Here is a 25647-nt window from a genome sequence, read left to right as displayed (position 1 = left end):
TATAGGTCCATAAATATATTAAATATTTAAGCAATATTAAAGTTACACATTTTATCCAAATAAAATCGAAAAAATCAGTCTGTCGGTATTTGTATTGATATCGGCGATATTGGCCTAAAAGGACTTGCTATCGGATCGAAAAGAAAATAAGTGGATTACCCACCCCTAGAGCCTGGACGACTCACGTGGTATCGCTATCTGTCGATGCCACGCCCCGTTAAGTGTACGTGCGCGCTCACATCCCAAGCGTGGTTCTCTCACGTTGCTGTAAGTAGAGCTGATCGGTGCGTAATTTTTAAAGGGTTTTTACATGTTTTAATTGAAATTCACCACTCTGCGTCTTAGACTGAAGCCTTTTTGGTCTAGGGGTGGAGTGGAGACGTTCAGTGGTGGGACAAAAGCGATTTTTCGGGCAGCTCATCGCGGTAAATTTGAGGTGTGTTCGAGGAGAAATGGCCACTGAGGTGGAGACTGTCCTGCCAAACAACCGTCTGCTCACACAGGAGGATCACGAGCAGAACGATCGTGACGGAGCGTCAGAGCAGGCGGTATTCCTCATGAAGGAGCAGACGAGTCTTAAACGAGCGAAAGATGAGAGCAACAATCAAGTGAAGGTGAACTTACACCAAGAGTGCGAAGAGCAAGAGAAAGCTGCTAAAAAGGAGTTTACTGAAGCTCCACCGCCCAAGGTGAACCCGTGGACGAAGAAGATGAACCCAATGAGCAGCAGTGTCAACGGCCAAACACAACAAGGTGTGTAAGAATCACCGCTTTAAGGTCCACTGTTGTCTGTAAAGGCAGACCTGTAGTAATTGTGGCGTCTACACGATTACTGCAAGTCACATGCAGATAACAAGTAATTTAAAGCGCTCATGAGGGTAATGCGACTATAAATGGGATGTAACATACAGCAGCAATGTCCATGCATTATTCCACTGTATTTGTCCATTTGTGTCAGTGTAGGTAAAAACTGTTGTGTTTTTATGTAATAACGCATTTGAGTTCCCTGTGATTTAATAACGTAGATAAATCGATGCACGGGCGGACGTGTTATGTCAGTAAATCGGTAAATGCGGCCTGCAACTGGCGCTTGTTTCAGCCTTTATTCGACTTTCACACAGATCATTCGCTCATGTAATAACACGGTGATGCAAAAAGTGTAGTATTGAAAACTATATCAATAGAGTAGATGGTAATCATCTTGCTCTTCAGCATTGCTGTTTCTCCGAACAAATGGCTATCAGCTAGCATTAGCTCTAGCGGCCTATCGCGCGAGCTCCTCTGACATACCTGATTCATGTTTTTCCTTATGCTTATAATACAGCCGATTAATGGATACGTTCAGGTCACACTTTAAGACCTCATGAAATTATTGAAATGGGCCCTGTGATCACTGAATATTTGTCATTTGTTATGGAACATCACGTGTGAGATCCACGTTTTTGTCGTAAACTGACTCGGATTAACGTTCGTTTTGAATCATTGAAATGCATCATCAGAATGAATATTTATAAACACTGATCACGAGTATCTGTCTCTAATGATGTTCAAAGCACACTGAAAGTGCCAAATATATCAGTGCTAATGCTAGCTGTTTAGCATTAGCAATCTGTATCGGCCTCAATTCATGTGGTTTCTCTCAGATCGACACATTAATATTGTGAACGTGGTGTCTTTTCTAGAGCAACATCAAATTAGTGATGGAATTTAAGGCTCATTGGGGATCTATTGTGATCTAATCCATAAATGCCTTGTAGTGAGACAACGTGGTTCATGCCATGTGATCGCTCACAAAATTTCATCATGCCAGTGACGTTCACGCCTCCTGTTGTGTCTGATTGATATGTGATATGATGTTGCGAGGCAGTGGTAAAAAAAAAAAAAAAAAACCCCAGTAAACCTTTGCTGTATTGCAATGGCCTTCTCTTCGCCCGAACTAATGTAATTGGAGAATTGAAGTGAATGAGTAGACCGACTGTTCACAATGCAGATGAATAAGAGTGCTTCGTTTTACACTCTGAATGCTGATGTGGAGATTCTCTTGTGTGAATTTGACAAACACACGCGCACACACACACACACACACACACACACAGAGTTAATGAATTGCATTGAAAGGCTACTGTCAGTAACACACATATTGTGGCACTCTTTTTTTTTCTTTTTTCTTTCATGATCTAAAGGCTCTTCAATGCCAGAAATTAGTTGTATACAAATATTAATTGCATTAGATTGTATTAGGGCTGGACAATGTGTCAAAAATACTATATATATATATATATATATTAAATATAATATATATTTTTCACATCATTCAATATCGATATTTATCATGATATTGAATTACATTTGCACATTGCAAATTTTTTTTGAAGAAGAGAAAACAAAATCCTAAATAGTCTTTACAAAACTGCATTGGGAGCCCAGACACTGTTTTTATTATTTTCATATTTCTTTACATACAGATATCCAAGTATGTGGGCATAGAAGCCCGTGTAACTGAGGAATGATGCTGTTTGGGGGTTCAGGGGTATCTCCACAGAGAGAAACTTTTGAAAATGTTTCTATTTTTATTAAAGTGAAAAAGATTAGGCTACAGACTAGTAATTGTTTTGTCTTTCATCCTTGTCAGATATGATGACATCTGAATAATTTCACGAAATTAAAACAAAAATCTATTTGTTTATTATTAAAGGCTTGGAACATGCTGATTAATAAAACTCAATTTAGAAAGAAAAAACGTTATGGTCTAAAGGTGCTCTGGAAACATGCACCTCATGTTTACGCACACGTGGGGAAAAGAGGATGCGGGTGCTACCCGGGACAGGGCATCAGTGAAGCGTGTTTCAGTGCTAGAGAAAAATATTCAAGAATACAGCGTATAAATATCAGATATGATGTAACCGGCACTGTTGTTTTGTCGCGCTGCTCACTAGAGATATCGTCATGATATCTTGCAGTCAAGATGGAATCAATCTTTGGTCCGTATCCGGAACGCGGTGCCCTGCATAGCGGGGGCAATGGCAACTTCATACAGTCTGAGGCTACATTTCCACTGACACGGAAGAAATCCGCTCAAAGCCACTCCCAACGCTAGAGAACCGCTGCTGTCAATTTTACAATCCACCTTGTGAGCTTGACACTCTGCTTCCATAGGAAGGAATTGGCAACATCAGCATTATGTGAATGCATCATTTTTTTTAAAGGATTTTTAGATATTTTAAAATATTTGTATTTTTTAATATTATATTCAACATTCTCAGATAATTTTTTTTTCTTTTGCAGTATAATTGCTAAAAAAAATTGTTTTAATAGAGTTTTACATATTTATATTGGAAAACAAACCAAAATAAATCAAAACATATTTTGTTGCATTGTATAATGGGGCAAAGACTACCCTCTCACCTTTCTGTTCACACCTGACTTAGGAGACGAAGAATTACACAGCTCGCAGTCCAGATGCACTCCAAACATTCCAAACAGCTTCAGATGATGTAAATCGCGAAGTATGAGGGAAATATAAAATAAGTAAATACAGAAGCACTTTCGTTGTGGAATAAGTGGAGCTAGAGCTGCTGTTCCTCTTGCATGTCAGAGCGCCTTTAAAGGAAACACTCAACCATTATATCTCCAATGCATCCTTTATTAAAGTTCAAATAATAAGGAAGCAGGCCATGTAAAAAAGTATAAACTCCGATACTGGCACATCTCTGTGCGGTCAGCGCCGCTTCTATGAGTTGCGTGAAATTACCCGATCTGAGGGGGAGAGATTGAAACTGCTCCTGGCTGATGTACACTCGTCCCTTGTAGTGTTGTCAAAAATACCGGTACTCCGGTACCAAGTCGGCACTCAAACCAAACATTTTTACGATACCAGAATTTCTGAAGGTACCGGAATACCGGGTCTACCCGGTTCCCAATCAGAGTCGGGAACTTTCGAATGCTCACAACAAGCAAAAGATGACTACAACAAAGTAGCTGCTGCTGCGGAGTCTGAACTTAATCTTGTCGAAAAGAAAAGTGGAAAAAGCCAGGTTTGGAAATTCTTTCGACTTGAGGCTAATGAAAAGGGAAACCTCATAGATCAGCAAAAACCTATTTGTAAAAGCTGCCTTCACAATTTTCCACTGTGGATAGTACCACCTTGGTCGAGGTTCCAAGTGAGCTGAGCCGATACAAAATATGGCATCAAAACCCTTCAGATCACTGATTGGTCAGAGAGAATAGTCACTACCATTGTCACGGGACATCAACCCACTAGACCCACGCTGCGGTCAATATACGAGGTGCAGGCATTCCTCTTGTTGGCAACGTATGAAACGAAAAAGTATTTCAGGAGTGTCTCAGCTGATGGCCACACACAGTGTAGGGAAAAGTAAAAAAAAAAAAAAACTTAAGTGACTACAGAACCATCAAAGAAAAGTGGAAGTGGTTCAACCAAATGGACGCTATCTAGACCGGCGAGCAATGGGAGGGAGAGTACGCTGGAGTCCACGGTGGAGGATGGTACATTAACTCTATTCTCTGCTTGAAAGCTTCACATTGTTTAGTTGACCAGCTACTGGAAAGCTTGCTTCTAAAACAACCAGGCCAATTTAACTGTTACACTTGTGTAAAATCGCCATGCAACAAATGCCCAATTACATGTGCACTCTAGGTCATCGTGGTGACTCAATCCGGGTGGTGGATGACGAATCTCCGTTTCCTCCACGTCTGAGACTCAACCCGCGCATCTTATCACGTGGCTTGTTGAGCACATTATCGTGGAGACAGTGGGTGTGGATGCTTAATGCTATCCTCCGCAGTATCCACACACAACTCACCACAAGCCTCACCGAGAGCGAACCACATTATAGCGACCACGAATGGGTTACTCCATGTGACTCTACCCTCCCTAGCAACTGGGTCAATTTGGTTGCTTAGGAGGCTGGAGTCACTCAGCTCGTCCTGGATTCGAACTTGCCTTGACTCCAGGGGTGGTAGCCAAAATTATGTATTAAGTCCCCTTTCTGCTGGTAAGAGTATATTGTTAGGGAGGTTAATACCTTCTGACCTATATGAGAGTGGAGTGTTGAGATCCTTTGAAAATTTCGTTCAACATTTTGGGATTCCAAGATCTCAGTTCTTTTGGTATACAGCTGCGCCCCCTGCTCTTTACTGTTTTTGGGAGTAGCATACACCCCCTTAAGCGGTAGATACTCTGAGAATGGTGAATACTGCTTTTGGAAAAGGTCATGAGGCATCAGTGCATTACTCCGTTAATTCAGAGTCTGGGGGACAGAGCTTTAACTTCTATCAAGAGATTTTGGGAGAAAGATTAAACTTTGGTTTTGGATGGGGGAGTGTGGGCTAGGATTAAAAAAAATGTCAGGTCTGTATCTAGAGATGCAAGGGTGCGTCTTATGCAATTCAAAATCTTACATAGATTGGACCCCCTCTAGATTGTATCAGAGATATTGCACACCTTTCTATTATTGTAGCAATACAATGGCATGAAACAACAAACTGTGATTGGTCCACATGCAAGAAGGTGATTATCGGCGCCCTCACAGTTTGAGAAACGAATCAGCCAAACTAGAAAATGTATTGGCCAATGCCGATTAAAATCTGCCAATGTATCTACAATTGGTATAATGGTCTACTGTCATTTTGGTATTCAAGGCTTTTGGTAATATGCATAAAGCTTTTTGTAATTGATTTGTCTCTAGGTCATTCTGGGCCCACCAAGGTTGTGAGGGCAGGAAATGCAAAAGCGAGACGAGGAGGAAAGGTATGTTTTTGTCATTTGAGCTTTGCTGTGTCATCCTTATTAGCAGACTAGTTACGTAATTTTTGGAGAGAAGCCCTTGGGTAGGATAACATTTCAACTGGTTTTGAAGGTTGGGGACTTTGGAGATGCTAATAATTGGCCGACACCAGGAGAGATTGCTACAAAAGAAGTTCAGGTAAGGGAAAGTCCGATCTTTGAAGCTTAAATCTTGACTGCTGCATGAAAATAATTTCCTGTTCAAATTCAAGTGCACCTTTGTTGGGCTCTGTAAAGGCCCTCTCACCACTTGGGTTTCCTCAGGGTTCAGTGCCGAGACCTCCAAAGTAGGGATGTGCGGAACCACTAATTTCAGTGATGTTTAAATGAAAACTTCGATGTCGACTAGTCAAAAAATTAATCAACCTTCAGAAAATGGTAAAAAAAAAAAAAAAAAAAGTGTTTATATAACCTATTTAAAATACCAAATCTGATGCAAAATTCCACTCAGTAGGGCATTTATCTGTGACATGCTCACCTTGCATTCTGATCATTGTACATTAAATATAGAACATGACATGTATTCACTGAATCATCATTAGCAAATATTTAACAGGCATATTTATTGAAAACAATTGAATGAATAGTGCAGGACCAACCCTGCCTGTTCTAAATGGAATTTGCCATGTAAATGTTACTTTATAACATACAAATATTAAATATTATATTAAAATAAAAAATTATAATATTAAAAAAGTCAGGACATTGTTGAACATTATTAACAAGTAGACTAAGCCAAATCTACGAGAGAACAATATGCACTGAAAACTTCTGCGTATTTCACGACATGGAGTCGTACATTAGCCATTGAGCAAATATGGCAGCTGTTCGTAAAGAATGTTAACCAATAATAGTTACGATGTAACTATAGGATAGAAAAAATAGGCCTGTGGTGTAGCATACAATAATCCTAATGTATCCTAAACATGACGTGCACACAGAATAAAAGATGGCTTAACCCGTTAAGCAGTTGGCACCTAATTGAAAATAGCTTTCTAAATCAGCAGATTTCAAAATGGCATAAAACAGTCATTTTCTAGGCTACTTACTCAAAAGGAAAACATTTTTGATGAGCAAAATTAACATGTTGACATGGTCCGGTGAAAGAAAGGACTTAACTCACCTGAGGCGGCTATCCTCCACTTGAAAAAGCCTGCACAGTGGAAAAATAACATACAAACTTGCACAGATTTAAAGAAGACTAAAATGTGAAAACATCCATAGGGACTTTCAAACGTTTGGAAATCCGATTCCCGCACCACTACTGGACAAGTTTGCTTGTCTAGCGAGAGGACACATTCCTGCGTGTGCCGTGAGTGAGAGAGGATAGAAGCACGTGCAGCCTGAGGTGAAATTAAACTTGGTATCTGCTCCAGATATCCTCTCTTAATTAATGTTTGTATTATTCATTCTATTTAAAATATATAACATTAATATGACCTTAATTTAAGAGCAGCCTCTGTAAAAATATAAAGCCAAAAGTAAATGTGTAAAAGTGTTGATCAGTTTAATGGGGAGAAATATTAACCGACTAGTAATTCCAGTGTCGAACCATTTAGTCGACTAGTATCGCACATCCCTACTACAAAGATCTTCATCCATACAAGATCACTCAGGCCTTCTCAAGTCCTTCAAAACAGTATGTCTCCAGATATGCTTTTGGAGTCATCTTCTGCCCCTCTTCATATGATTGGTTTTGTCCAGAAACTTCTCAGTCCTTGCTGCTCAATGACTGGGACTTTCAAGACACATCCAAATTAAACGAAAACAAACGTCTTCAAGACTAGCTAACTGTTCTTCATTAGGCCAGTTTATACTTCTGCGCCAAACCTCCATTGTAGCCTGAAGAAAATAATAATATTTAATACGTTATGAAAACCGAACACTTCTAATATTTCAGGAAATAAAAAAATTGCTGTTAAGAGTTAGTTATTGGCTACATACACTGTTGATATATAGTATAGAAGCTGGACTTTACACTCGCATTGTGTTGGTCAAGCATGTAGGTTCCATTTTTTTTCATCATCTGAAAGGTCCTGCGAAGCGACTAGATTATTGTTCTCTCAAACTCTAGACCGCTGTAAACGCAACTCCTCACATGCCCACAAAATGACTTTTCATAACACTCATGATAAAAACATTCAGACAGTGAACCATTAATCAGTGCATAGCAAATCTTGCCGTTACAACTTAATCCATTGGGTGGTGCAGTGGATACATGATGTTGTTAAAGTTCACCCAAAAATGAAAGTTCTGCCATTTTACATTTACGCATTTGGCAGACGCTTTTATCCAAAGTGCATTTATTACAGGGACAATCCTCCCAGAGCAACCTGGAGTTAGGTGCCTTGCTCAAGGACACAATGGTGGTGGCTGTGGGGATTGAACCAGTGACCTTCTGATTAACAGTTCTGTGCTTTAGACCACTACGCTTTAGACCACTACGCCACCACCACAAAAGGCATGACCTTTTGTTTACTGAGTTTAATTCAAAATTTTTTTATATGTAATACTGACTGGTTTTCAACAAAAGCATTTTTTTCAAAACATAAAAGCAGAAAATTTTGAAGAATCTCTTTACAGAACACAACTTGATGTTCATTGCAAAGTAATATGGAGGAATAGTCAAATAATTGTTTCTTTTAGGGAGCAACAAGATTAACAGTTTTGTTTGTTGTAAATATTGTGCTGCTTAATAAGTTACAACAGTATTGCAAAATAACTGCATCACCCAGCCCAGTGATTGTTAAATGTGTAAAAAGTTCATATTGCTGCTGTTATTTAATGTTATACGAATGACACCTCAGGTGGTGAAGTCAATGATCAAACGAGAATCTAAAGGAAGGAGAGCGAATGAAGAGAGTAAAGAAAACCTGAAGTCTAAATCAGACGAATCTGGAGAAGAGAAGAGCCCAGATGAAGACAGCCAGAGGAACGGACAGAAGAAGAGAGGTGGAAAGAGTCTTCACACGGATTGTGTGTTGTTTCTTGGGATGCACAGATAATGAAATTCTGATCAGTTCCAATAAGCCAGTAATTATTTTCATGTTATAGGCAATATCAGAGAAATGGCTGATTACTGTCATTATACAAGTTAGTTGATGTATACAGATGTGTGTTGATATTTAGAGAGCAGAGTGGCCGCTATAATGCCTATACTTTGATTATATTTGTGATAAAGTTTTTAATTAATTTGAATAGACAGAAAATGACACGAACAATTTTGGCTGATTAACCTCTTCTCACATGAGTTCTTACAGTACTGACTGATCTAATACGTGTTACCTTATGCTTCATAGTAGATGTACTGGGGGACGGATTGTATAATTTGATTTTAAGATGTTTACAATGACTGATTACGATAGATAAGCAAATATATGCTTTTGGAAACGCACTTACCGGTATGTGCGGCACCATGTTGTTAACATTGCAATTCTGCATGGAGTTATGAGTTTGTCATAGCAAATATGGCTCTAAAACAAAATTAGCCCTTCAACTTGTTGCCCCAGTAGTGATGAAAATGAGTGACTAACAAAATGCGAAACAGTTCAAGTGGACTAAATAGTTTATACATTCTTCATAGCCGCATCAAAACGACAACTTTTATTCTCTGATTACTTAAAATTTAGCAACATTAGAAAATAAAGATATTGTGATGTTTGAGCAGTTGTTTCATTATGACTACCGCTTCAGTCCCACAAAATGCAGAGCACAACGGTATGATTGCACATGCAAAGAGGTTAACATCCATTGTCTAATGATGTATTTACTTAAATACTGGCCGATATGGTTTTGATATATTCTACAGCCCTATTTATTTAATTTGTTCATGCTTAAAAAAGAAAATGTTTTAGAATAAAAATTGCAGTGTTATTTTATACATTTACAAATATTTTTACAGTTTATTCTAAAATGTTATGAAGTAAACATTCATATAAAACTCAATGAGGTGTGTGTTTTAGGGAATAAGCACAGGTGGGTTCCTCTCACGATTGAGGTGAAGTCGGAGGGTCCTCGCGAGCGCTCCGCGTCCAGGAATAACACGCGTCAATATGATGGCCATAGAATCCCCCCCAACAGCAGGAATGACTTGAGAGGTATTTCACATTTATTTATTGATGTATGTTTTGCTTTCATCCAGTGGTTTTCAAGCTATGCACATCAGATCAGGTCCTCAGGTGCCGCTGAACACTTGACAACATTCACTTATTCTTAGTAATAACTTATTATTGGGTTCCAAAAAATTATATTGGAAAGTGGATAGGGTTTAGGGTAAGTTCACCCAAAAATGAAAAATCTCACCATTTACTTACCAAGATTTGTATGACTTTCTTTTGTTGAATACAAATGAAGACTTTTAGAAGAATGCATCCAAGATGGTGGCGCGGTAATACGCAGTGGCCACTCCGGATCCAAAATGGTGCTATTTTTGTCACTTAGCCCGACTTTTACGGCACATGGACATCGTAGCAACCGGTGTTCGTGTCTACCATCGCCAGACACTGTTAAAATATAAGATTCATGCAAAAACCAAGCTGCGTGATGATCTGCAGGAGTTGCTACGCGAACTCTGCTTGCTGCGGAGACCAGGCCTCCAGTCCTCTGCATCGCCTGATGCTGGTTCCTGGGGGAGGGGACGTCGTAAGCGGTGTGCGAGGAAGAGAAACGTGGCAAGAGGGCTAGGCAAAAACAAACCCTAGCTGGCTGGCTCTCCCGTCTATCCTGCTCTCAAATGTTTGCTTCCTGGACAATAAACTAGACTACGCAGCATGAGCATAGAGACTGCTGCGTCTTTGTTTTCACGGAGACGTGGCTCAGCGAAGGAGTTCTGGATGCCGCCATTCAGCTAGATGGGCTCGCCTCGTTTCATGCCGACAGAAATGCAGCTCTGTGCATTAAGACTCACGGTGGTGGCTTGTGGGTTTACATCACCACGGAATGGTGCAATAACTCTATGCTAGTCTCTAATTACTGCTCGTTGCTGGTGGAGCTTGTGACCGTTAGATGCAGACATTTTTATTGACCACAGGAATTCACCACTGTTATTATAACCAGAGTTTACATTCCCCCCCAGCGCTAACGCTAAGGAAGCGCTCTGTGAACTGTATTGGGCTGTGAGCGAACTGCAGAACGCTCACCCTGACGGACTGTTTATTGTCGCCGGAGATTTCAACCATGCGAATCTCAAGACAGTGCTCCCTAAATTCCATCAGTATGTGGACTTTGCAACGAGAGGGGCAAACACGCTTGATCTTGTTTACACAAACATCCCAGGTGCGTACCAGTCAGAGCCCCGCCTCGGCTACTCAGACCACATCTCTGTTATGCTGATTCCAGCATACAAAACCGCTCCAGAAACAGGCGAAAACCTGGCCAGCAGGAGCCATCTCTTCTCTTCAGTACTGTTTTGAGTGTAATGACTGGCACGTGTTCAGGTAGGCTGCTACATATGACGACTCTACCAACTTGGAGGAATACACAGCATCAGTGACCAGCTACATCAGCAAGTGCATTGATGTCACCTTCCCCAAGACCATCACTACACGCTCCAACCAGAAGCAGTGGATGACTGCCGAGGTGTGTGCGCTGCTGAGGACCCAAGACTCCGCCTTCAGAGCAGGTGACAAGGCAGCCCTAAAAACATCGAGGGCCAAGACCACCCCTCCTCCCAATGACCAGGTGCTCTGTCTTACCACGGCTGATGTGAGGAAAACTCTACGTAGAGTCAACCCACGGAAGGCTGCTGGACCAGACAACATTCCTGGCAGAGTGCTCAGAAGATGTGCAGACCAGCTGGCAGATGTTCTTACCGACATTTTCAACATCTCTCTGAGCAGCGCCGTCGTTCCAATGCCAAAGAAGTCTTCAGTGTCCTGCCTCAACGACTACTGTCCCATCGCACTCTCACCCATCATCATGAAGTGCTTCGATAGGCTCGTCATAAGGCACATTAAGACCCAGCTGCCCCCCTCACTAGACCCACTGCAGTTCGTGTATCGTCCAAAACGTTCAACAGATGACGCCATCTCCACCACCCTCCATCTGGCCCTCACACACCTAGATAAAAAGGACTCATACGTTCGAATGATGTTCATAGATTTCAGCTTGGCATTCAACACAATAATTCCTCTGCACCTGGTTGGAAAGCTGAACCTGCTGGGCCTGGACGCCTCCCTCTGCAACTGGATCCTGGACTTCCTGACTGGGAGACCTCAGTCAGTCCGGATCGGCAACAGCATCTCCACCTCCACCACACTGAGCACTGGGGCCCCCCAGGGCTGTGTGCTCGGTCCACTGCTGTTCACTCTGCTGACTCACGACTGTGCAGCAATGCACAGCTCGAACCACATCATTAAGTTCGCAGATGACTCAACCGTGGTGGGTCTCATCAGCAAGAACGACGAGTCGGCATACAGAGAGGAGGTGCAGCTTCTAACGGACTGATGTAGAGCCAACAACATGTCTCTGAATGTGGACAAAACAAAAGAGATGGTTGTTGACTTTAGGAGAGCACAGAGTGACCGCTCCACGCTGAACATCGACGGCTCCTCTGTGGAGATCGTCAAGAGCACGAAATTCCTTGGTGTTCACCTGGCGGGGAACCTCACCTGGTCCCTCAACACCAGCTCCATTACCAAGAATGCCCAGCAGTGTCTCTACTTTCTTTGAAGGCTGAAGAAAGCACATCACACAGAGACACGTGTCCTGTGTTGCACTTTATAATTATTAGTTATGTTATTAATTATAGTTAATTATTGTCACTTTAACGACAATAAAAACCACTTGACTTGAATATTTCAGCTCTGTAGGTCCTGTAGGTTTAAAAATTTATTTTCAATAATGATTTTGGCTTCCAACGATTATGAAAAAAAAATTATCGAGATAAAATGATTATTGTGCTGCATTCAGTTTCACAATGAAACACCCTGGCATTATATCTTTAAAGCATCCTTTATTAAAGTTCAAATGATAAGGATATATCTCTTTGCGCCTCTGTGTGTGACGTGACCGGGGAAGTGATTGAATCTTCTCCCAGCTGATACATCGTGACGCGGGGATGCTCGGCACTCATGCGCATTTGCTGCAGAAAGATTATAACGTAGTGAATCATAATACGTCACATTCACTGTGTGTATCTTATGAAGAAAATCTGTGATACGCAGCTTTATTAATAAGAGACCATTTGTTTTTGGTGTAACCTGTTGATGCACGTGGTAGTGACGTCACTCATTTAATATATAATTTACGGCCTATAAATGTAATTAATGTTAACAAATTATACATCTTTTGAAAGGTCTAAGGGTTCAACAGTGGATTTTGATGGGGCAATTGAAAGTACATTTTACTTGCCCGACTGGACAATCAGACTAGGCCTAACCACCTAGGCCTGTGTCACTTATTAGAAAGTTCATATTTTTATTCTGCTGTTGAAAGTAATCTAGAGCATGTAATTTTATAATTCGCTAGCGACTAGTAACAGCTGCGCCCTGTTTGATTGACAGTGTGTGCTGAACACACGTGTGTGTGTTACGAAAATGCTCATGTTAATGCACACCTGAATGGTCAAATACATTTCCAAATTCTGCCAAAATGCCTGTCTTGGTGAGTTATTCATGTAAACACAGTGATGTCTAAATTGAACATAAAAAGCGGAGAAAAAAAAAGTAGATTTTTATTAAAATGTCAGACTTGTAAGGATAAATGTAAGCTAATAGACCTGCTGCTGTCTAGTGTGCCATTATAATAATCAAGCAACAATAACAAGAAAATGAGAAGCATCATTAGTGAATATTTGCTTGATAGTCTACTGCTGTTTAAAAAGCACAGAATTTTATGTATTTTTTTTTTGTTCTATTATTTTGAATCCTTTCTATTCATTGCTGTCTTTTATTGGTATTTTATTACTGACGGTTTACTGGTCTTGAATAATTACTCAAGATCTTGAAACCATTCATCCATAATTAACATATTAGTTAGTGTTATTATTTGTTGTGGTTTTGAAGCTGGTATTGAGAATCATCAAATTTTACTACAGACTACTGAAATTTTGGTATTGTCATAATGTTTAGCCTTAATTGTACATGGTAGGTCTTGCTGCAATAACATGATGGAAAAGGTAGAGCTCATTCCATAGAACTATGAGATTTGACGGGAGTTGATTTGGCCAGTTAGGTGAAGGAAATTTGGTGACTATTGATGAACGTGTCGACAATGCTGACGAAGGTCATTGCTGACTTAGAGGAGCTTGTTGTAATACGTCGATCAATCACTGCCTTGGAGACAACATTCTCTGAGATGGTTACAAGAGTGGCAGATGTTGATAAATGGATCAGTTATCTGGAGTAGGGATGCACCGAAATTAATGGGCCGAAACCGAAAATCCAGGATGCACTTGGCCGAAAACCGAAACCGAAATTTACTCTTTTTTTTTTTTTTTTTTTTACCTATTTAAGAAAAAAAAAAAAAAATTTGTATAATTGTATTAACATTATACTTTTTCATTAATTTCATGAATTTAATGAATCTGAATTTGAGTTTTTCAAAACTACAAACCAATAAAATAAATCACACTTTTATTGAAAGTAACACCAATATTGGACAAAAAATATATTAAAACATTATTAAATATTATTCTTCATTCAATTCTGTAAAAATCTAATTTTACAGATTTTATTAACAATTATCCAAATAATGTAAAGTTTTAGAAAACTATTATATGCAAAACAACAGTGAAGTAATGAACTTAGCTAGCATCTTTCAAAAAGTTTAAATATGCAACAGTAATTTTAATTAAAACAAAAGGCAGAACACAGAATGGCAGAGGGCCTCTATTCCACTGATCGATCTCTCTCTCTCTATATATATATATATAATCTCTCTCTATATATATATAGATATATATATATATATATATATATATATATAGATATGATATATAGATAGATATATATAGATATATAGATATATATATATAGATATATATATATAGATATATAGATATATAGATATATAGATATATATATATATATAGATAGAGAGATAGATATATATATATATCTATAGATATAGATAGAGAGATAGATATATATATATATAGATCAGTGCTCTATTCTGTTTATGTAAACGTATGTACACTTTAAGTGAACATTATTGTGCAAAACGGCAGTAATTGAACTAAATCCAACCTCAACTGTAAACGACAGATGTATCCTCAAGTGAAGAAGAAGTGTAATGTAATTGCTATACACATCAAATTGGACCGCTTTCTATTTAACTACAAGTGACCGGTTTCTCTTAAAGAACAAAAGTGGCTAAACTTTCTGACAGTCCTGTCAGAAAGCTCATCAAGAACATGAGATGCTGCACTGAACAGTCTCTCACTCTCTGTGCTGGTGCTTGGGCAGATAAATACCTGTGCGCAATCCGCGCAAGCAAAGGAAAGCGGTCTTTGTTTATGCGACCGTAGTCAAGGGGATTGTCGCTTCTGGCGTAGTTCAGCTAGTTACGTCTCAAGTTGTGGTGTAGCAGCGCTAATTCACTGCTGTGGATCGGGGCGCTTTCCTGTAGAATCTCTTGCTGTACTCTGCATGTTTGTATATTTATATATGTGTGTGTGTGTGTGTGTGTGTGTGTGTGTGTATATATATCTTGAAAGTTCTGCTGAACAAACACTGCAGATCGCAAATGTGATGTCCTTATCAGAAACTTTGAATAATTTCCACACCGCTGACATGATCGGCCTCTGTTTGGTTGCGCCGTGATTAGGGCTAGATCGATCCAGAGTGAAATCAGATCACTGAGGGGCGGGGCGAGGAGGTATATATTTTCGGCCTTTTTTCTCTTTCGGACGAAAACCTAAAGTGCCATTTTCGGCGAAAAATTTCAGGGCATCCCTAATCTGGAGTCATCGGAGTGGGAATTGGCTAGCGACAAAGGCGGACTTGGAGCGCATCTGGGAAAAGTTGGAAGATATGGAGAATTGTAAATAGAGATGTAATGGAATGAAAATTTCATATCACGATTATCGTGACCAAAACTATCACTGTTATCAGCATTATCACGGTATTGTTAAAATGTGCTGAAAATGTACAAAAAGTACTGAGACACGCACAAATAATTTAAACCGGTTTTATATTTGAAAATCAATGAACAAATAAAATGAGTAAACAAGGGAATACCAAATGCAGTATAATTATTATTTTTATTATTGGTGAGGTTATTGTTATTATTATTATTATTTTACACATTTTAAATTATCAAAATATGTCGGTTCGGTGACTAAAATACACATGTTATTGCATAGCTCTCTGAAGTTATTGATTTTGATCGCTCATCCTGAAATTTTCACGCCTGAAACAAGAACGGATTCTTTCATGTCTAGCGCTCTCCTTTCATACAAACACAACTGGTGCATCGTGCGTATCTCTGCTGTAGTTATCTATTGTATTGAAAATGAAATCTGAGGACTTCAATATTTGTATTGGATGATTGTTTTATAGACTGCAACGGATTATAAAATAATTAAAGAACGGGTACAATTTTAAAACATTTATCTCAAATCACTTTCATGTCCCTGTAATTATATGAAAAGCAGCGTATTAGTGGTAAGAATATACGTCACTTAAATCTTGCACATATTTGTTATTTGTCTTGTTTTCTTGTTCGTTTGTCTTGGCTCAAAGCAAAGCATTCGCTGGGAACTTTTTCTTTGTGGAAGCTTGCGTTTTTTTACAAGTGAGAAGAAATTATTTCAACCCAATTAAATATTGTGTCCAACGATTTACTTTTCCCCAAAGCTAAAAGTTAACTTGCCTTGCATGCACTATAAAGTGATTGATGGCTGTCACGAAGATGACTCTGGACTGGGGTACGGAGCTTTAACTTCTATCAAGAGATTATGGGTAAAAGATTTAAACTTGGTATTGGATGAGGGAGTGTGGGCTAGGATTCTAAAAATGTCACGTCTGCATCTAGAGATGAAAGATGAAGAATTGCCTTAGGCAATTCAAGATTTTACATAGATTCTGTTGGACCCCCTCTAGATTGTATAGACTTGGTCTTAAAGACACACTCTCCTGCTGGCGATGCCAATCGGAGGATGTAGACACGGCCCATGTTTTTAGTGGTGTGTTGAGATCCAGGAATTTTGGTTGACGTTTCAGAGCTCAGTGTGTAATGTGTTGGGCACTCGTTTTCACCATACTCTGTGTTTTTGGTGATGGGGCGGTCATCGATGTGAGGAATAAACATAAAAAATTGGGGTCTGACCAGTGTAATGATCGCCTGGCAAATTATTTTAAGGGTTGGAGGTCGGCTGGGCCGGCTCCATTTCAGAAGTGGTGTATGGAGATGGGGAGGGTGGCGGCTTTTGAGGAAATGTAAATTAGAAGACTGGGTAATAGATTTGTTTGTTGGGAAATCCTAGCCCACACTCTCACCACCAATAACAATTTTAAATCTTTCTACCATAATCTCTTGATAGAAGTTGAAGCTCTGTCCCCTAAACTCTAAATTAGCAGTGAGTAATACACTGATGCCTCATGACCTGCCAGTTTAGGGGGGTGTATGCTACTCTCAAAAATAGTACAGAACAGGTGGCACAGCTTTAAATACCTGAAGAACGGAGTTCTGGAATCCCAAAATGTGAACCAAATTTTCGAAGTATCTCAACCCTCCACTCTCATAGGTCACGTGTATATTAACCTCCCTCACAAACCACTCTGACCAGCAGAAAGAGGACTTATTAATACATAATTTTGCGTTTAGCCATATGCTCAAGGCAACATTTAAATAAATGTCTGAATTAAACACTCTGGACACTTGCCCATACTGCATGCAAATGCTAGATAACGGGGTGTAACTTAACTTCTCAGAATAGTTTGATAGGCTTTGCAATGGCGAAATAGGGGCAATAACTTCCTGTTCAACTAGGGAGGGGCTCTCTCAGGTTGAAGTAACCAATGAGCCAAATGTCTGAGACCGAATGCTTAATAATAAAACAAACTCTTGGGTAGGCCTAGCCCACTATTGTCAATCAGCCTATGTAACCTATTAAAATGTAATCTAGTATATTTCCAAAATCTTAAGATTATCCCATTCTACCATATCAAATGCCTTTTCGGTGTCAAGTGAGATGGCAGAGACCGCTGTCTTATCATTTGCCACTGACCACATAAAATTGATGAAACGCCTAATGTTACCAGAAGAGCTGCGGCCCTGAATAAACCCCACCAGATCTATATGTAAAAGAGATGTCATAAATGAATGGGTTAGCCAGAATTTTTGACAATATTTTGACATCTAGCTGGATCGGGGAAATCGGATGGTACCTCTTAAATTCGCTAGGATCTTTGTCCTTTTTAAGAATCAGACTGATCCGGGCTTGTGTCATGGTTGGCAGAAGCTTTCCATTCTTAAATTATTCTGTCTAAACTTCTAACAAAAGTGGAGCCAGTTCTGTATCATAGGTTCTAAAAACATTCAGCGGCAAAGCTGGCCTTGGAGCCTTGTCTGTAGGCAAGGCCTTAATTACCTCGCCAAGCTCCAAGTTTATCTCAGAATCAAGACAATATTTTGCTCAATCGTCAGTTTAGGAAGTTATTATGGTTCGACAAAGTTTCTAATATCTATATATAGAATATAGTAGAGCGAAGATGTGGAGCTATAGAGATCAAGATATTATTCTTTAAAAGCATTAATAATATCAATGTCTGAGGTAAATATTTCACCACCAGAAGATTTTGGGCAATGGTAGTAAGACTCTCTCCCTGATGAATACATCTAGCCAAAAGCTTCCCTGTTTTGGTCCTCGACTCAAAATATGACTGTCTTGCCCTTAATAGCCAAAACTCCACCTTCCGCAACAAAATAGTAGTATATCTGTATTTCAATCGGGTCAATTCTCTGAAGCCATAAGATGACATTCGGTGCTTCAGCACGTTTAAAATTCCCTTCTAACTCCGAGTTCTCATGCTTTGGATTTTTTGAAGAATGAGGCATGCTGTATGATCCAACCCCTATGAACCACCTTAAGTGCCTCCCAAGTCATGCCCACACAAGATTTTTAGGACAGTTGGTCTTTATATAGACATTGATTTCAGCCTTTAGCATGTTAGTATTCAGGATTGTGCAAAAGGTATACTTTAAAGCGGCAACTATATGATTTATTTTTCTCCTTATGTTGCAACGCCTCTAAACACACCCCAGGGCGTGATCTGAGACTAAAATCTTTCCAATTGAACAATCGGAACAGATGAAATGAGGGACTTGGATTTTTTTTTTACAATAACACAACAGTGGTACTGGTATCTCATAACAGCTCATACAGCCAAATATCATCTTACAATCTTTGCATATACATGTTCAAATATATATGCATATAAAATAACAAAAATAGAAATAATAGTTATAATACAACAGGGCATATCTGAGTCAAATAAAAAAAACAACAACAGAGGGATGTATCAGTCACTGAGCATCTGCAAGAAAGTTCCACAGAGAAGACCAAGTGCGCCAGAAAACATCAGACCTTTGATGCAGATCATATGTTAGTTTCTCTAGAGGTAGAAGAGTAGCGGCCTGACTTATCCACATATTGACTGAGGGTGTCTGAGGAGTTGACCATAGAAGTAAAATACATTTTCTTGCTAAATATAAACACAAATTCAGTACAGTTTCTTTGTCACCAGCAAGGCACAGACCAGCTTTACAGTTCAGAAGATATACATTTGGAGACAGTGCAAACATCTTTCCAGTAATCTTGAGTAATTTTGTGGATCTCCTTCCAGTAAACTTTTTAATTTTATCACAATCCCAAAACACATGCATCACCGTACCAGTGTCTGCCCTGCATTTGAAACATAATTGAGAAGAATTGGGGAACATTTTATGAAGGCGAACTGGAGTTAGATATGTCCTGTGAATAAATTTATAATTTTGTTCATGGGCCGAAATCGAAACACCTTTAGGGAAAACACATGTACAAACAGATAACCACTCCGCGTCACTAAAATTTGATCCTAAATCCATTTCAGTCAAATCAAATCGTATATTGCCTTCTTTTAAGTGTGACTCTAAAAAGTGCCGTAATTGAAGAAATTTATAAAAATCATTACTGGGAAGGTTAAATTCCTGCCTTAATGACTGAAATGACCTCAAATGACCAAGCTCCGACACTCAACCTCCAGGTCAGAAGACCAATATTCTGTATGGGTGGGGGAAGATCAGGATTGAGTGCGATAGGAGACTTGAGAGACAGCTTATTTGGAATAGCTAGATATTTCTTAACATCCTTCCACACCAAAAGAGTATTAGTCACAGTGAAAATATTAGTCAGAGATTCAATGTTTTGTAGAGCAAAAGAGCATAACAGTCTAGGAAAACATCTTGAAGATTCAATCCCAGTCCAGCGCGAATCGCATCTATTAAGAAACCAACTTAACACGTGTTTAACTTGTGCAGACCAAAAATATAACTGAAAATTGGGGAGCGAAGCCCCACCTAATTCCCTCGGTTTCATCAAAAACGAAAGTTTGAGTCTGGGTTTTTTATGATTCCAAATATACCTTGAAACCGAAGAATTAATCTTTTTTTAAAAAATCTGTAGTTAAGTAGCATGGCAAGTTTTGGAACAGAAAGTTCCATCTCAGAAGAATATTCATTCTTATAACATTAATCCTGCCAAAAAAAGAATTTGGAAGCGTTGACCAATCTGATAGGTTCTGAATAATTTTTGTAATTAACTGAGGATAATTGGCTTTAAACAGATTTTCCAAATCGGGTGTGATATTGATTCCCAAATATTGAAATCCAGAACCTGCTAAATGAAAGGGGGAATTTGAAACAGCTTCGCAGGGAACATGCATGTTCAGAGCTTGAGATTTTTCCAAATTAATCTTATATCCTGAAAAATTACTGTATTTTTCAGTTACAGCAAGAATTGCATCAGTAGAGGTCTCAGGGTATTTAAGATAGAGCAGAACATCGTCTGCATAAAGGGATATACGATGTTCATCTGGACCTATTTTAATACCATGTATGTTAGCATTAATTCTCACAGCAACAGCCAGTGGTTCAGTAACCAAAGAGAATAGCAATGGGGAGAGTGGGCAGCCTTGACGACAGCCTCTGCTAACTGAAAACCTGTCAGACAACACTTTGTTAGTGTTAACTTGAGCCATAGGATTAAAATATCAAAGTTTAACTAAACTGATAAAATTAGATCCTAGTTCTACTTTCTCTAATACTGCAAAAAGAAAAGGCCATTCCACCCTATCAAATGCCTTTTCGGCATCAAGGGATATAATGAAGGCAGGGTCCTTGGAAACATTTAAATAATCTATAACATTCAGCACTCTACAAATATTATCAGTGCCGTATCTGGACTTCACGAAACCTGTTTGATCTGGGTTGACAATGCAGGGTAAAACAGTTTCAAGCTGCTGAGCTAAAGATTTTGCTACAATTTTATAATCCACATTTAGTAAGCTAATTGGGCGATAAGAGGAGCATTTCACTGGGTCTTTGTCTTTTTTCAGAAGCAGGCTGATAACCGCCAATGACCAGGATTCAGGCATCAAATTTGAATCTAACGGACTATTTATTGCTTGCATTAAAATTGGACAAAGCTCAGGCCAGAATTGCTTATAAAATCCTAAGGGAAACCCGTCTGGGCCGGGAGCTTTACCATTTGGCATTGATTGTATAGATTGCCTGATTTCTTCCTTGGTAAAAGGGGAATTTAAAAAGGCCCTAGCATCTCCCGAAATACTAGAAAGAGGAATCTCATGCAGGAAATTCAGCAAATATTCACTGGAGCCACTGTACCCAGTTGTATAAAGAGTTCTGAAAAAATCAGAGAAAGTGGTGTTAATGTCCTGGGGATCAAAGTTCATTCTGCCTTCAGATGTCTTAATTGCTTTTATGGTTCTTTCGTTCTGCTCTTTTTTTAACTGGAAGGCCAGAAGGCGACTGGGCTTGTTTCCAAATTCGTAGTACCACTGTTTGCTAAAAAATAATAACTTTTTAACATGTTCTGTATGATCTAGATTAAGCTTGGCTCTGGCATTAATTAACAAAATCCAATTATCTTGATTTGGGAATCTTTTATGTTGTTTTTCCAGAAAATTTACTTCAGCTTCCAATTCTTCCCTTTTCTGGGTTCTAAGTTTCTTCATCAGAGAAGCATGAGCAATAAGGTAGCCTCGCATTGTGGCTTTGGCAGCGTCCCATTTTATTGCGAGGGAAACAGGCGAATTCTGATTATCCTGCCAGTATTAAATTATTTTCTGTCTAAAATCAGAGCAAAAATCGGTATTGCTTAAAAATGAAGTGTTGAATTTCCAGTAGGTTGACTTCTGCATTGATATACTAATATCAATATTTAAATAAACGGGGCCATGATCAGATAACACAATAGGGCCAATATGACAAGAACTCACACAATGTATATACACTCAGAAGGTATGAAAAAATAATCCAGTCTAGAATAAGAGTTGTGAGAATGAGAGTAGAAAGTATAATCCCTGTCTTTTGGATGCAGCTCTCTCCAAATATCCACCAGACCAAGATCCTTACAAGTATTACGCAAAATATGCGAGGATTTACAACCAATTAAAACCCGGGGTGAGGATTTATCTAAATTTCCATCAAGTACGCAATTGAAATCACCTCCCAAAAATCCAATGTTCTTGCAAAACTGGTTAAACTTTAAGACCACATATGACATAAAATTGGGGCAATCTATATTTGGAGCGTATACATTCCCTACAGTGATATGTCTTCCAAGAATAAAACCAGAAATCAACACGAATCTTCCATCAGAGTCATATTCTGCATGTTCGAGAATGAATGGAATATTTTTATGAATAAGAATTGCAGTACCCCTACTATTTGATGAGAATGAAGAAAAATAAATCTGACCAACCCAGTCTCTTTTCAACTTCTTATGTTCCTTATCAGATAAATGAGTTTCCTGTAATAGCGCTATAGATGCATGTTCCTTTTTAAGGAACGTTAGAATTTTCTTCCTCTTAATTACATGACCTATGCCCTTCACGTTCCAAGTTACTAATTTAAGAACGTTCTGCATACAGAAAAACAAGAGAGTCAAAAGAATGATAGCATGCAACGACATACAATAAATGATGTCAGTATGAGATACCAGATACGAACAAAAGTGTACCACAAGTAAAAAACATAACAAACCTGTAAAACCCTCCCCCCAAGGCCCCATCCCCAAATGATGTGGCACAGATGATGTCAAAAAGTCACAAAATAACATAAGAAACCTTGAAACAGCTGATAACACACTACCACCAAGTTATACAGCCCCGTCACGACCCGCTCCACTAAACTATGTACTATAAACATATAACAGAAATACAAGAAACCATTGAGATAATAATTATTAAAATAAACAAATAAACATTTGAAATAAAATAAAATACCTTCCCTTTCATACCAGCCACGTATACAAGGTATATGAAAAGTTCCAAACCTGCGTGGGTAGTAATAACATTTTGGATATTGCCTAGGGTGTAGCTATATTTCAAACCGAAGTAAAAATTATTGGACCAGGGAATCCAAAAAAGCCTTGGCTGACTTCGGGTCATCGAACAAGTGAATCTTTCCGTTATGCAGACACCTGAGCCTGGCCGGATAAGCGAACCCACAGTACAGACCGCGGGCAGCCAAAGCTTTACTCACGGTCGCGAACTCACGGCGTTTCTGCAGCAGGCCCGCTGACAAATCTGAGTAGAATCGAAGCTCTGAGCCATTGTGCATAACCGTCTTAAGTGCCACCCTCAGAATTACATCCTTATCAGTGAACCGTAGAAACCGAACTAAAATACTTCTCGGAGCTGAATTCGGGTTGTTAGATGCGAAGGTGGGAGATCTGTGGGCCCTCTCGATGTCCAGTGCAGGAAAGTCAGCAGACAAATCTAACCATTTCGGAATCATGTCACGCAAATACGCCGAGAGCGGGCCGGAGCCCTCAGCTTTCTCTGGCAGACCCACTATTTTCAGATTCTTGTGGCGACCTCTGTTTTCAAGATCGTCTATCTTTGTCTGCATTTGATCCACCATCACCTTCAAACTTGCCAGCTGCCCTTCAGTAGTTGCTGCCGAATCTTCGACAGCCGAAATCCTCCGTTCAGTTTCTTCCAAGCGAGTTTCAGCACCCGTTACTCTCTCGGTGAGTGCGGCGAATGAATTCTGAAGGCAAGACACTGAACTGGCTATCCCCTCCAGATGACTATTAATTCCGTCGAGCCTCGATCCGTTGGCCTTTATTTCTGATAAAATCAACGACATACCCAATTGTGAATCAACTGCGTTAACCTCAGATTCAGCCGAAGACGCGTGGTGAGTAGACTTCTTATCTTTTCCTTTAGCCTTCTGCGAGCGCGTCGTGCCAAAAATAGGAAAGTCTTTGTCAGAAGTTGTGTCTGACATGGTTATAAATCCGTTCGACGAGATAAAATGAGAATTTGGAGGAATAAATGTTAATTATTTGAAAATTTGAGCAGAGCAAAGAACTCAGGCAGCCATCTCACTCTGGGTCACGTGACGATCCCTAGAATAAATCTTAAAGATTGATGAAAAAAATTTATAGTCCCTGCCAGATGTGTTCAAAGTCTCCAAATATCTGTAAGATCAAGATTTTTACATATCCTGTGAGGTGTCACTGTAGCTCTAGGGGGCTTGCACACTTTTGCTTCACTATAATCAAGGACAATCAATTGATTTAAAGTCTCCTCCCAATATTGTATTATAAGGGGTGCCAGCGACTTGCAATATCACTTCAAGGTCTATAAAAAAGCCCTGATCAGCGTTGGCTGTGTAAATATTAGCCAAAATCATCCTTCGCACCTGAATTTCTTCTAAAACGATAATGACTCTTCCTAATTTATCTTTAATTGTTTGAGACATTTGAATTGTAGATGCTTCCTTATCAGTGTAATGACTCCCATGCTCTTACTTTAGCCAGCATTAAAGAAAACATGTCCACCCCATATCTTCCCAAATGTTTCAGCTTCCTGCAGGGAAAGCTGCGTTTCTTTTAGAAACGGCATCATATTTCTTATGTTTAATAAAATGTAAAAAAAGTTTTGTTTATTTTATGGGGTGCCCCAACCCATTCCACGTGGGGAGAGACAATCCACTCATATTAACATTTGACATTTTGACATGAGAAAAAATAGATTTAGTCAAAAACAAAAATTATAAAGACCACATTCCAACATTAGGGCAACAACCAAACCCCGAACTTCCCCAGAACCAAACAAACAGAATAAGAAAAATGTGCGCATTAACCCTGCGCACGACAACGTTCCCTCTAAACTCAAACAATCAATGTACGCCTACGAGAGCCCTCGCAACACTTTTGCCATCGGAATGCTCAATTCCAGTGTTTCTATAAACATTTTGTGAGACAGAATTACACAACAAACTATATAATCTATAAAACAAACTCCAGCCAATAGGCGGAATAAAAAAAGAACATGTAGATTCATCCACATAACTGTTTTGAAGGTTGTTCCTCCACAAAACAAACTCCAGCCACTAGGCGGAACCAGCACACAAAAAAAAGCCACTAATTTTCCTCGGACAGTCAATTGAATGTTCAGTGAGCTGGCCCATTCGACTGCTACAAGAGTGCAACAAATGACCTAATCACTCAAGTCTTGCAAGAAATACTCCACAAAACAAACTCCAGCCAATAGGAGGCATAAGCAAAAAGAACATGCAGATTCATCCAAAACACTGTCCTAAGGAAGTGTTATTCCAGTAGACAAACTCCAGCCGCTAGGCAGAAAAAGAAACCAAAAAAAGCGCTC

The 25647-nt window shown here is 39.3% G+C and overlaps 1 protein-coding gene across 1 annotated transcript in view; it reads left to right on the top strand.

Moving 5' to 3' along the window:
• The first annotated feature begins 233 nt into the window (after positions 1-233).
• larp1 (La ribonucleoprotein 1, translational regulator) overlaps positions 234-25647 on the top strand; it is a 52851-nt gene continuing 27437 nt past the window's right edge. The window contains exons 1-5 of the mRNA XM_052103881.1: positions 234-753; positions 5709-5770; positions 5880-5945; positions 8614-8758; positions 9769-9903. Coding sequence (XP_051959841.1) covers positions 453-753; positions 5709-5770; positions 5880-5945; positions 8614-8758; positions 9769-9903 — 709 coding nt within the window. The 5' untranslated portion in view covers positions 234-452. The remainder of the gene's footprint in view (positions 754-5708; positions 5771-5879; positions 5946-8613; positions 8759-9768; positions 9904-25647) is intronic.

Source organism: Xyrauchen texanus, chromosome 34 (genome assembly GCF_025860055.1).
Source record: "Xyrauchen texanus isolate HMW12.3.18 chromosome 34, RBS_HiC_50CHRs, whole genome shotgun sequence".
Lineage (NCBI taxonomy): Eukaryota > Metazoa > Chordata > Actinopteri > Cypriniformes > Catostomidae > Xyrauchen > Xyrauchen texanus.
This window is presented reverse-complemented; position numbering and strand designations above follow the sequence as displayed.